Consider the following 13,642-nt stretch of genomic DNA (forward strand, 5'->3'; position numbering starts at 1 on the left):
ATCTGGTATTAAATCCCTAATAGAAGGCTTTAGAAGTAAATTCTTTATATTAAAGCCACTACCAACTTAATATTAAACATATCATCACATCACCTCAAAGAACACCATTTACCTTTGTCAATCAAAATTCTTATGATCATTTATTCATATATTTTGTGACGTGCGAATCAATTTTAGATGGTCACAATCTGAATTGTAACCAATGGGTGAATTTTTAAATAACCTTTCTAAATAAAAAACTTACAAAGAGATTTTTATTTTCAAAGTCATCATGTGAGCTGATTTTACAACTTCCTCAGTTTAAAAACTACTTTTCTTGCTAAAATTCTAAACTTGAATAACTATAAAGGACTAATAATTGTACATTTCTTAAATGCTGTAATATTAATTTCAAAACTAAAATTCAGTCAGTTCAGAGTACATGTGAAAATCGATAATATGAATCTTAAAACTGATACTTCATTTTGCTACAAAATAATTTGGAGTAAATGTTTGGTATGTTTTATTTATGAAGCCAAATGAAGCAGGATGAAATACTGTACTGAAATAGGTTCATGGTCTTAAATACAGTAGATCATAACTGCTAAGTCATATTGACTTTAAATATCAAGTATTGCTGTACCTTAACTTGTTTGTTAACTTATCTGTACTGTATACATATTTTAACACTTAATATTGTGAAAACAAATAATTTTAAAGGGATCTTGTCAGAATACAATAAGAATGAATGTATTGGTGGCATCAAGTTAAAGTTTTATCATTTATTCCCCTTGGACACAGGGTGAGTCTAATACTTATGTGTAGGTTTTCAAACAGAATTAAGAATCATAACAAGTAACTAAATGTTTAAATAGTCTGAGAGATGTTCATGTATGTTTCCAAATTCAATAAAGACTCAGTCCCCTAAATTATAGAAATTTAAATTCTTGTAGCTTTTTTTTTTTTTGGCTGTGCCACAGCATGCGGAATCTTAGTTCCCCGACCAGGCATCAAACCCGTGCCCTCTGCAGTGGAGGCGTGGAGTCTTAACCAATGGACCGCCAGGGAAGTCCAATTCTTGTAGTTTTTTATTGACATCCAATAGAAGTATGTTTATGTTATTTCTAATTTAAATAATTTAAATTCTAAATCCTCAAGGATTATTAGAGGATATTTTGACCATAGTATCACTTGTCAGTATTTATTTTTAAATACGTTTTAAAGAAACTACCAAGGAGAAATAAAGTCTTGAATTAAATCCAATTTTTAAAGGTTAGTGCCCAAGCTACATAGTGACTCACATTAGTCAATAAATATTCAGCATTCTGTATGTTAAATTATCCAATATATGTCATATATATTTTTAATATATGACACATGCAAATATGGATGACCTATGTGGATCCTACATAAATATTTTGTTCCAAAAAATACAAAAGAATAAAGGCAAGAGTAAGTTTTCTTTTTTTCAGAACTACATTCAAGCTGTCCAAATTGACTTTTTAGAGCGAGAATGCCAAAATGGCTTAAAATAGGAAGTTTTCAAATGCAAAATAATGCATTATTTAATATACCAATTTTTGTCTCTGTTTTCCAATTTTTTATAATTCTCACACAATATGTTTCATTTTGTTCCATTTAGGAACACTAAGTGAGTTTTTTTCTGTATATAAAGCTCAGATTGAGAGAGAATTCTGGTAGAGAAAGAAAAGGGATTTTTTTCTTTATGGTTCACAAAATTGTGTCCTTCTGTCCTCACTAGTCTGCCAAAAGTGTTCTAATTGTACCACTAACACAACTGTCAAATCTAGTGACCTCTTAGACCACATTCCCTTTGGTTTCTCTACTACTTACTAATAACAATATTATTTTCTCAAACTTGACCTTCAGTTTGCTTCCACAATACTACTATACTCTCCAAGGATTATCTCCAACTTGAACCCATCTTTAAAGCCCTAATCCATCCTAGTCTTTAGCATTGTGGACCAATGTACAATATTCAGTCATCTCTTCTACTCTGACCCTCAGAAATTCTATCTACTCTAACAGACTCATCTTTTTCCATGAATAAAGTTCCCAAATCTACATATTACTCCCAGATCTCTCTCCAGTTCCCTTCTTCCATTGCCTACCTGCCATTTCTCCTTTTGATATCCTATAGCCTCTTCAAACTCAATTTATCAAATAACAAATTCATCAATACCTTACAGCCTCTGCTGCTTCTCCCTTTTACCTTTTCATACTCTCCTCCTTATTTCTTTATATACATTAATGGCACTACCATGCTTCCAGTCATAAAAGCTTAGAACCCAGGAGGCATCTTTGGCTTTGCAATTAACTTTGTGTACCACCTCTCCTCTACCATGACTTGCATATCTCATTTAGCTGTGCCCTCACAAGAATGTGTACCCCAATTAGAAGAGCATAAGCCTACAAAGCAAAATCCAAATCTCTTCCAGGTGTTCAAGGATTTCTATAATCTGACCCCAAAATACTTCTTTAACGATTTCCTGCCCAACACAAACCCTCAGATCTAATCAAAATTATTCACTTTGAAACATCCCCTGTATACTTTCCTAATGCCATTCCATTTTCCTAGAATGTCTCTCCACACCTTTCTGCTTGGCTAGATGCTATTTATACTTCAAGGTAGCACAGATGATCTCACTTATTCCACAAATATCCTAGTAAATGGAGGTCCTTCCTCTGAAACCTTGCAGCATTACTGTCTGGACCCCTTCAATTGGCACTTTACAAGTAAAGACAACACAGAAAAATAAATCTGGCAAATCATAACACTAAAAATAGTGAAAAATAGTAATAAAAACCCCAAGAGCACCAAAGATAGTCAATCTACTTGATTTTAGTGAATTCCTACAGAATTTCTATACCAAGAGTTTACTCTGAACTAGTGTGAATTTTACTGGGAGCAAGTATATACATTTCTCACGTAGGAGTTACCTACTGTAGTATAATCTATTTAAATGCTGTCATCCTAGAATCAGCATGTTTTCACGCTTGTATCTTTTCTTCCTAACAACTCATGGAAATCAATTAACTCATTCATTAATCAAAAATGTATTCATTAATCAGTATTTGAGTATCTACTATTTACCTCCTTATAAAACCTATTCCAAATATGTATTGTTACATATTCCACATTCTGTTATAGAATAATCAAATGTCCTTTTGTTCTTCTCCCATAACTAACAACCACAAACACTGCACTTACGCATGTATTACAAAGTGATCAAATGTTGGCCCTTTTATCAAAGTCCAAAGTGTTCTCATGGCAAATCAAATAGGGCAAAATTACTCAATTGGTGTGAAATGAGCAGTTCAAGGTCAGGAAAATAGGATTAACAATCTCCCTAATAAGCCTTTATAAAATGAGGTTTCAATGACATTTCAGAAAATATAAAATCAGAGATTCCATCTCAAACATAAAAACTGTTTGCTTCAATGTTTGCTTCAATCACGTCCACCATTCATTCTCCCTCTACTCAGACAATAATTTTTTAAATCTTTTTTATCCCTTGAAACCCTTTAAAGTACACTCAAGTTTACTACTAAAAATAAAGACAATGTGCAAATACTTTTTTAAAACTCACACTAAAAATGCTTAAATTTCTGTTTTTTTTCAGATACAAATTTGAACACTACGGTATGTCAGCTCTGTCATCTATAAAATAGGGATAATCGTATTGGCTCTGTGCAAGCTGCTGTGCAGAGTTAATGAGATAATGGCTACATATAAACCAAAAGGAGTCTTATAGGACTTCCCTGGTGGTCCAGTGGTTAAGACTCCATGCTTCCACTGCAGGGGGTGCATGTTCAATCCCTGGTTAGGGCAATGAGATCCTGCAGGCCAAGCGGCCAAAAAAAAAAAAAAAAAACCTCACACTAAAGTTGCTTACATTTCTGTTTCATTCAGATATAATTTTGAACCCTATGGAATGTCAGCTCTGTCATCTATAAAACAGGGATAATCGTATTGGCTCTGTGCAGGCTGCTGTGGAGAGTTAAAGAGATAACGGCTACATATAAACTAAAAGGAGTCCTTGTGTCAACTTTACTTTCTTTTTTAAACATTATTCACTGGGAAAATGTACACATATAGATTGCATCATGCCTACTAACATGTATTACCAGAAATCACTGCTTACCTTGAAACATGCCTCAGAAGGTAGAGAGAATTCAAACTGAGCTAGAAGAGTATTATTGTGATCCAATACAACAATTCAGTCAGCAAATATTTATGGAAATTTATGTAAAATTTTATGATAGCTGTGTGTCAGCTGATATCTGCTGAGTATATCTCCTTCCATCATTCTAAAATTATTTCTACCTAAGCTAGATTTTCTAGATAAGTGAAAGGTTTTTTTAAAAAATTATAAATTCCTAAAAAATATTAGCTGCCTGAGACTAAAATTTTTTAACAGTACTAAGTAGAATAAGCAACCTATACGATTTGGTATTCAGGTCTCACTGGACATTGAAGGCCCAAGTAAAAATACAAAGAAGGCCACTAGTGACTTTGATAACCTTCCTTTTTAAAATCATTCTTAGCCAATTACACCCCAAAAGCCCAGTATCCTTAAGCTTTCAAACCAATCTCTCTCAAGTTGTGTAACGATTGGGTAAATGTAATCTAATAAAGCCAATGATAATAATAATGACTAACTTCTATCAAGCATATAATATGTGCAGGTACTTTCCTATACCCTAATCCAGGAAGATACTAAAGGCTCTCAGTATAATGAGTACCAAGAAAGAAAAAAATATATAGGAGATAAGAACTCCATTGCAAAAGAAATGCAAACAGAATTTCTAGGAAAATGGTGAATAGGCTCTAAGATGACAACTGTATAGTAAGCCTAGTGAGCCTAGAAAACTTCCCCTGCCATACTAACTTATAATTTAGTTGCAAAGGGACCAAGGAAGGTGCAAGCGAGGAAATAATTGATAATATGATATATTTTACTGTATTGCAAGAAGCTTTACAGAGCTGACAAGTATAGTTTTTTTTTCTGGATTTATGCAAGTAAATGTATTTTTTTAAGGAGGAGATATCAGAGTTAAATCTTGAAAAAGAATCAAGAAATAGCAGCATGAACATGCTATTTAGAAACAAAGAGTAAAATACCAAAAGAAGGATCAAAAAGAGCTACTAGTGAGTGACAATAAAGATTAGACATCAGTGTAGGGAAAAGTTGGTAGGAATAAGATGAAGGACCTCTGTTTTTAATTTTAAGCCTTATGGAACTATGTGAACTTTAAGTATATTCATATAATTTGTTTAAAAAATGTAAATTTGTAAATAAATAACAAAGGTAAGTAGGAAAATGAAAGAAAAGACCCCTCATAGTCCCCAATTCCATTTTCCCTGTCTCTGAAATAATCCAAGCAAAGGCAAGACAGATAAACACAAGTTAGGAATGTTCTAGATGAGATTCCTGTACTACATAAGCGAGAGAGTTGATAACCTCTAAATTGTTCAATACAAACCTTGGATCACTTCTTTATTCCATGTCCTTTTAAGTAGTTATATACATAATTTATAGGAGAATACTTATATTACCTGTTTCGTTTGAAAAAGCAGTATATATTTTCTTCAGCCTATCTTCCAGGAATTTTACTCACACTATGTGCCAATCACGTGCAATGCTTTGCGCTCTGTACCCTCACAAGAGAAGACAGGTATTATCATCTCACATTTTATTAATAAAACTGAGTGCCAATAAATTGGTAACTTAAAACAAGTTACTTAAACAATAAACAGTGGAGTCAGAAGTCACACCCATATCTGCATGACTCTAAATTCCATTCACACCACTGTACAATGTCTTATTTCTTAACTCACTGAGTAAGTATTTACTGTGTGCTCTCCATGTGCTTGTACACTATTCTATATGCTGGAGATAAAGTGGTAAACAAAACAGACAAGTCCCTGCCCTTTACAGTAATTACATTCTAATGAGAAAGAGAAAAAATGATCATATAACTACACATTACAGTGCCAGATAATGATAAATACAAGGAAGGGTAAAAAGCTAGAGTAGGAAAGCAGCAGATCTTTTTAGTTAGGGTGACGAGAATGTCCTGTAAGCAGATATATGTCTGATAAAGGAATCAAGTCATGTGACTATCTGGGGAAAAACATAATAGGCAAAGAGAAGAAAAAACATCAAAAAATCTTAGGCAGAATTTTGTTTGTTCAAGGATGAACAAAAAGGCCACTGAGGCTAAAATGAGCAAGACAGAGATCAGTAAGATATGACGTTAGAGAAAGGCAGGAGCCAGATCATATAGTCTTATAGACTACTATAAAAAAATTCATTCTTGTTCTGCTTATAATAGAAGCCACTGAAGGGCTTTTGGCAGAGGAATAAATGATCTGATTTATCTCTTTTAAAAATCTCTCTGACTACAACGCTGAGAATTGACTGAGGCAGGGGTAGAAATAAGATCAAATTTTAAAAGGTACACAAAATTCGAGATCAGCGGCTGTCCAATATTAGCCTCTAGTCCCATCTGACTACTGACCATTTGAAATGTGGCTCATCTGAACTGAGATGTGCTTTAAGTGTAAAATACGCACCAGACTTTGAAGATTTTTAGTAGGAGTGGAAGAAAAGTAAAAGAATTTTTTACATTTATTACATGTTAAAATACTATTTTAGATATATTGGGTTAAATAACATACGATTAAAATTAATTTCACTTGTTTCTATTTTTTTTTAATGTAGCAACTATAAAATTTTACATTACAAATGTGGTTCCCATTATATTTCTATTTGACAGTGCTGATCTGGATGGTAACTTGACTAGAATTTTAAAGGTGGAGGAGGTACAAAGTATTGGATTTGGGATTCATTTTGAAGCAGAGCCTACAAAACTTCGCAGAGGAGTAAATGTGAGGAATAACAAAAGGAGAGAAATCATTTTGATTCCAAAACTTTTGGCCTCAGGAACTGGGTAAACGGTGGTGAAATACATTAAGATGGGGAAGTCTAGGTAGAAACTTAGGTCTGAGCGGCCCTGTTGGGTATCCCAATAGACATGTCAAGCCATGGTCTCAGCATTCACAAATAAAGGGAGCCTCATTCATAAAGAGTATATCTAAATGGTACACCTGGAGTTATGCAGGTTCAGCCTAAAAGCCTATCCAATAACCTTGTGTCAAGTATTCTCTGAGTAATGTAGAATCACCAAATATTGTTGATTGTTAGAACATAGTGCAGGCACATACATATGATCCATGTGTAATGCTAGATTCTGCTAATAAGAACACATGAGGAAATACAGTAACTAGGAGTTCAAATGTTTTAACCTAACAACCCACAATTCAAACGCTAGTTCCAACACAGTAAAGTATAACCTCTTTATCCCTCAGTTTACTCACTTCTAAAATGAAGGTAATACCTACCTCAAGCTATGAGCATTAAATAAGATAATGTATGTAAGGTAACTAACATTATACCTCTTGCACAGCTTAATAGCTTAATAAGCTTAACACATTACAGCTATTAATAAAATCATGAAGTAAGAAATGGAATAAGCAACAAAGCTACAAAAGATTTTTGAAGAGTTTCATTCTCTATTAATATTAGAATATATAGTATCTTATTTCAGAATTCTCCAAAATTAAAATGTGCTACCTGTAAGTAGTGTTTGGAACATAGACATCCCTTGCAGGAAACTCCAAAATTTCTCTGGTAGGTCTAACTCTACTGTCAGGGTAAAGCTTCACTTGAAGCAGCTCTGGTGTTAGGCAATAATGGGGATTTTCAGGTGCAGGAGAAATGTCTATCTTCAGCTGAGCTGCATATAAAAATACATTATAAAAACAATGTAAACATAATAAATAACAACTTCACACTAAAAGTATTTTTGGAAGGATTTAGATCCTATTTTTGCAAGAAGTCTGGGAAGAAACCAAAATTGCTATCATCTCAGACCTCTAAATTATTTCGTCTTATCAAGTCTCAAACTTACAAATTACTAATACAGACATAAAATAATAAATGCTTACTGAATGAATGAATGGAAAGGAAGAAGGGGGCAAAAAAGAAGAAAAAAACCAGAGGGATCTAGTATAGAAACAAGCCAACATTTTGAAGATTAAATGATTTACTTTAAATTTGGTAGATTTCAAAATAGTTTTACTCTGGAATGGTTTGTTCTGATCATAATATGAATCTATTTCTGAATATCTACCATTACATGTATTTTTTTCCCTCTAGAAAATAATTTTAAGCCACAATATTATTCATCATTCTCATTTCCGTACTCAAATTATCAAAGGTACTGAATCCTGCATCCAAACTGTTAGACTACATGAGAGCAGAATAATGAAATGAAGAAGGCTGACAGGTATTGAGCACAGAAACACATATGGGCTAGATAAGTGAAAAAAGGAAAAGATAATTATAAAAAATGCAATTATTAATGATGATAATAGTTGTCATCACGTTTACACAAAATTTTTAAATACCTGTAATAGGTCTTAGTCGCCGTAAAACAGAAGATGGTCTTCTCATATCAGCAAGGAATTTGTACAGATCTTCATCACTTAAGCGATCTCCTTCCTGATTTTAAAAATAGAGGAAAAAGTATTAGATTTAAAAAATATAGTACATTGAAAATAAGTTTACATTGCCTGTTAATAATCCTGCCCTTCTTCCTTCAATTCAGTCTGAATGAAAAGTAAAATTAAATTAATATAATTATGATTAAAAATAAATATGCTAACCTATTTTATTCCTTCTTGCTTTCAAGTTATATTAAGAACTATAATATTGCTATCTATTTTTAAATTTTATAGATTTATTTACAGCCCATTATCTATGTTTATAAGGGGTTACAGGGCACTCTAAAATATAGAAAAAACGATGCAAGTTAGAGGGAGATAAAGAGAAGAAAACAAGAATATAGACAGAAAACAGACATATATATGTATGTATGTGTGTGTGTGTGTGTATATATATATATATATATATATATATATATATATATGACACTCATAAATTTGTTACACTTGAGTTTTCATTTGTCTTTTCAACTTTATGTCATCAAATTTCTTAAATGCAAAATAGAGAGCACTGGCTACATTTGAAAAAGAAAAGAAAGAAGTAACAACAAAAAACTACTCTTAAAAAAAACAAGACAACTATCCTGATAACAAGACCAGAAAGAAAACTCTAAAAAGACCTCAATCAATGGGGGAAAAGAGACAAAAAACCGAACCATGTCCAATTAACAAAGAATTCTCAATTTAATGTAATATTTTTTCTTACAGTTAAAATAGGTAGAGATTGATTTTATTCTTTTATTCAAAAGTCAGTCTTTACATTTTATTAATCCAAACCTCCTGCATTTGACATCTTATTATTTTTAATGCGTAATTCATATACTGTCTTTTTATCCTATTTGGTAATAAACATATTTAAGCCTCCTTTATTATTGTGAGCTCACCTTGAGCCAGATCTCATTTGTTCACAATTGTATTCTAAACAGGATACAGAACTGATCTTCTTTTATGTCATTATTTTAAAAAGTGATTTTTATTTTCTAAGTGGTTGGAGATTTTTGTCAATACTTTTATAAATGGTTTTTAGTTTTACTGAGTTATAGTTAGAGAATCTGACTTCAAGAAGATTTTTTTCAGTGACCTAATATACAATTAACTATTGTAAATGTTCCATCAGTTGCTAAAAGAGTATATTCTCTCCTTTTGAGTACAGAAATGAATACAGATTTTCAAATGGTCCTTATTTAGAATACATTCAGATTATCTCAAGATTCAATTATTTCTGTCTCCTTCACTTGTTAAATTGATTATATTAATGGTCTCCATTCTTTACTCCCTGTCTGTTACCATGCCTTTTGTTGGGTGGGACACAATTCTTTCCCCTAGGCTTGGCCAGGAGACTTGTTCTAATCAGTAAGCAAACATGATACAGAGACTTGAAAAGCATTTGCATAAGTAAGCTTGCCCCCTCTCTGGAACTTCTGTCACTGCTATAACAACATGGCCAAGCTGGCCTGCTAGAGGATAAGAGTGGAAGCTGAGAGACATGGAAAAGGTCTGAATCATTTCAGTTTTCCCAGCAGAAGTCAGTCTAGATCAGTTGACCCCAGTCAATCTCCAAACATGTGAATAAGCCTAGCTGACACTCATCCCTCCACACTGCATGTACTGCTATGTACTCCTGAAGCAACAGATAACTTCTATACATGTCAACAAATAGAACAAATGTCTTTAAGACTAATGTATGGATTTAATCTTTGTTTTTAAATCTCTATGTATTTCCAATAATTTTGGCCTGACACATTTCAAATCTGTACATAAACACTCCTGATTACTATATCCCAATCGTGGACAGTAATCTCTCATTAAAAAAAAAAAAAAAAACCTGGGGACTTCCCTGGTGGTCCAGTGGTTAAGAATCCGCCTTCCAATGCAGGGGACAAGGGTTCGATCCCTAGTTGGGGAACTGGGATCCCACATGCCATGGGGCAACTAGGTCCGTATGCCGCAACTACTGAGCCTGCACGTTCTAGAGCTCGCGTGCCACAACTAGAGAGAAGTCTGCACTGCACCAAAGAACCTGTGCATCACAACAAAAGATTCCACATGCTGCAACGAAGATCCTGCATGCCACAACTAAGACCCGGCACAGCCAAACAAACAAACAAATAAATAAGTAAATAAATAACCTGCCTTCTGTATCTCATTTAGGAGAAATTGTACCTTGAATTCTACTTTATTAAAATTGTAATCTCTGCTTTTTACTTAATATGCACTTGCCTGATGCATAATATCCTAGCTATTTAAAAATACTTATAAAAATCAAATATATTAATAGTTAAAAAATTATAGAACTGTACAAAAGTCAAGTGTAAATACTTTCCATTGCTCCATATTTCCAGCAATCATCTTTTTTTAAGTTTTCACAATCACTTTGTTCCAGTTTCCAGTTACCAGTCTCCAACAGTGTTCAGTACATGATGAATGCTCACAAAATATTTGTTGAATAAACAGGTGGGTGGGTGGATGGATGACTTATTGATTTAAGTTTATAATACTAGTTCAATAATAAAACAGGCTGAAGAAAAAAAAAAAAAAAAAAGAGCTGTGGAAATAGTGGCAGAAGTGATATACCAGCTGAAGACAGAGAGAGAGAGAGAAATGTTACAGCTACAAGGTTGTGTCACTGTAACAAGTAAATCTACTGCCCTGTTTCCATAGCCAAATGTGGCCTATCACCTCATCCAAGTAACACTGTGGCCTTTTCTAGATTCTTTCTTGCACTATTATCCATAATAAAAAGACCCTTACCACTTCAGACCCTTCTCACCTGCTTTATTTTCCATTTGAGTCTCTCAGAGCAGCTGCCTGTAAGTGCTACTGATATATAACTGTAGCATTATACTAGACAGCTAGCTGTCAAATCATAACACATCTTGCCCTAAACACCTTGCCCTCTCAAGTTATAAGGTGTCACTAGGCCAGGATTTTCTCCTCTTATTTAGAATAACACCACAGAAGGAGGAATTTTGAGGCAATACTTAGCATTTTCCTTTAATCTGCTCCAAAATACATGCATAGTACCCTTCTCCAGTTTATCACACTAATACAAATTTTCTTCCATCCTTAAAATGTTCTGGTCCTCTGGTTACTTTAGACAGACTTTCAAAATTTTCTGATCCTGATTCAGAGTATAAAATTCATTCTACAACAAAATCCAGTAGCACATACACCATGTATGCACATATAGACAGGTATGCACGCACACAAAAATTGGAGGGAAAAAAGCCTACTGAAGCAATATTTAACTTCACTAAGTGCAATGCACTATTATTTTTCTATTCTACTGGTTTGTTTGTTTTTTTTAAGCTGAGTGTTATCTACTAAATTTCCATTACCATTATTGGATCATGACCAGCACTTGAAAACTACTGATTTGACTCAAGTACAGGAAATATACTTGCAAAGAACAAAGTATCTTTGATCAAGAACTTTTTGGACCTGTAAACTCACCTATAAAAATAATTTTAGCACAAAAATGCACTACTAGAGCCTGAAATTTCTATTCCATATACCATGGATGTGGTATGTTAGGTCAAAAACAACTTGAGTGGGGAAGACAGATGTAACCACACACCTACTCTAAGAAAATCCATAAAATATCAATGCTTAAGAAAAGTTAAAATATTAAAATTAAGAAACAGGATACAGATGTGGATGATTGATTTGGAAGCATTACTAATCAATGCCAACATTTAAATAAATATAATGATGAAAAAACAGTTATAATATTATTTTGTCTTATATTTTTTATTTTTATTCTTAATTTTTTTAACTTGTTAAGATCACAATCAATTACTACATGTACATGTACTACATGGAAAATTATGATTTTTCTGAAATCACAAGAAATTTAAGTACGAATAGCCCCCTAGCATTCCTCCATGACAGAACAATACCTGCTTAAAAAAATTTGTCACTGTGAGAGTAGCAGGTCGAAAGCTGGTCAAGTTACAAGAATCATCTCCACTTGTTGTCCTTTCAAGTGATCTTCTGCCAACCAGACTAGAATTCCTCCTCTCTGACCAAGACCCCTTTCGTTCTACCAAGGAAAAAAAGTAAGATATTCATTTCCATAATATTTAAAATGTGTTTTAAAGCAGTCTTCCAAACACAGGAAAATATCCACTAAGGTTGAAAATTATCCCCTCAGCAATACTGACTACAGTAGAAGAATTTCACTTCTGGGGAGATCTGTAAGGAAGCATTAAACCTAAATCTTCAGGTTCTCTTTAAAAACTTCTCCAGTGTAAAATAAGTCTCTACCACACAAAGATTATACATATAACCCAATATAAGCTATGAAGAACAGCTACAGAGGAACTATGTATTTACTAGGAAATATGCACACAATGCAAATTTTGGTCACCATATAATGGTCCCTCAGTCTTAGCATTTGAGTTTGAAAAAGAATTTAAGATAACTTGCATTCAAAGTCTTTGCAAGATAACCCTATAATTCAAAACCAACAGAGCAACTATGTTGTAGAAAACAAACAAAACTATAAACAAGCTAGACCTAACAGGCATCTATAGAATACGCCACTAAGCAAAAGCAGAATACACATTCTTCTCAAGCACACACAGGAAATTCTCCAAGACAAACTATATAATAAGCCATAGAACAAAATACAATAAATTCAAAGGGATTCAAATCATATAAAATATGTTTTCCAAGAACAATGGAATTAAGCTATAAATCAATAAAAGAAGAAAATTTGAGAAATTCATAAGCATGTGGAAGTTAAACAGCACACTTCTGAATAACCAATGGACAAAAGAGGAAATAAAATGGGAAATTTAAAAACATTTAAGATATAGGAAAATGAAAATGCAAAATCCCCAAACATATGATGTATCACTAAAGAAGTTCTCAGAGGGAAATTTATAGCTGTGAATGTTTATATTACAAAAAAAGAAAGATCTCAAATCAGTAACTTAAGCTTACATCTTAAGAAACCAGAAAAAGAAGAGAAAACTAAACCCAAAGCAAGCATTAGAAAGGATACCAAGGGAATGTAAATTGATACAGCCACTATGGAGAACAGTATAGAGGTTCCTTAAAAAACTA

General features: G+C 33.1%; 1 protein-coding gene across 6 annotated transcripts in view; it reads right to left on the reverse strand.

The window, feature by feature from the left end:
• The window catches only part of DOCK7 (dedicator of cytokinesis 7), a 191,607-nt gene that overhangs the window by 123,668 nt on the left and 54,297 nt on the right, over positions 1-13,642 (reverse strand). For all 6 annotated transcript variants that reach the window (XM_059923863.1, XM_059923850.1, XM_059923848.1 and 3 more), the window contains exons 12-14: positions 12,472-12,614; positions 8,477-8,570; positions 7,641-7,803 (exon numbers count right to left, since the gene is read on the reverse strand). In XM_059923863.1, the coding sequence (XP_059779846.1) occupies positions 7,641-7,803; positions 8,477-8,570; positions 12,472-12,614 (400 nt within the window). The remainder of the gene's footprint in view (positions 1-7,640; positions 7,804-8,476; positions 8,571-12,471; positions 12,615-13,642) is intronic.

This window comes from Balaenoptera ricei, chromosome 1, assembly GCF_028023285.1.
Source record: "Balaenoptera ricei isolate mBalRic1 chromosome 1, mBalRic1.hap2, whole genome shotgun sequence".
NCBI classification, from domain to species: Eukaryota; Metazoa; Chordata; class Mammalia; order Artiodactyla; family Balaenopteridae; genus Balaenoptera; species Balaenoptera ricei.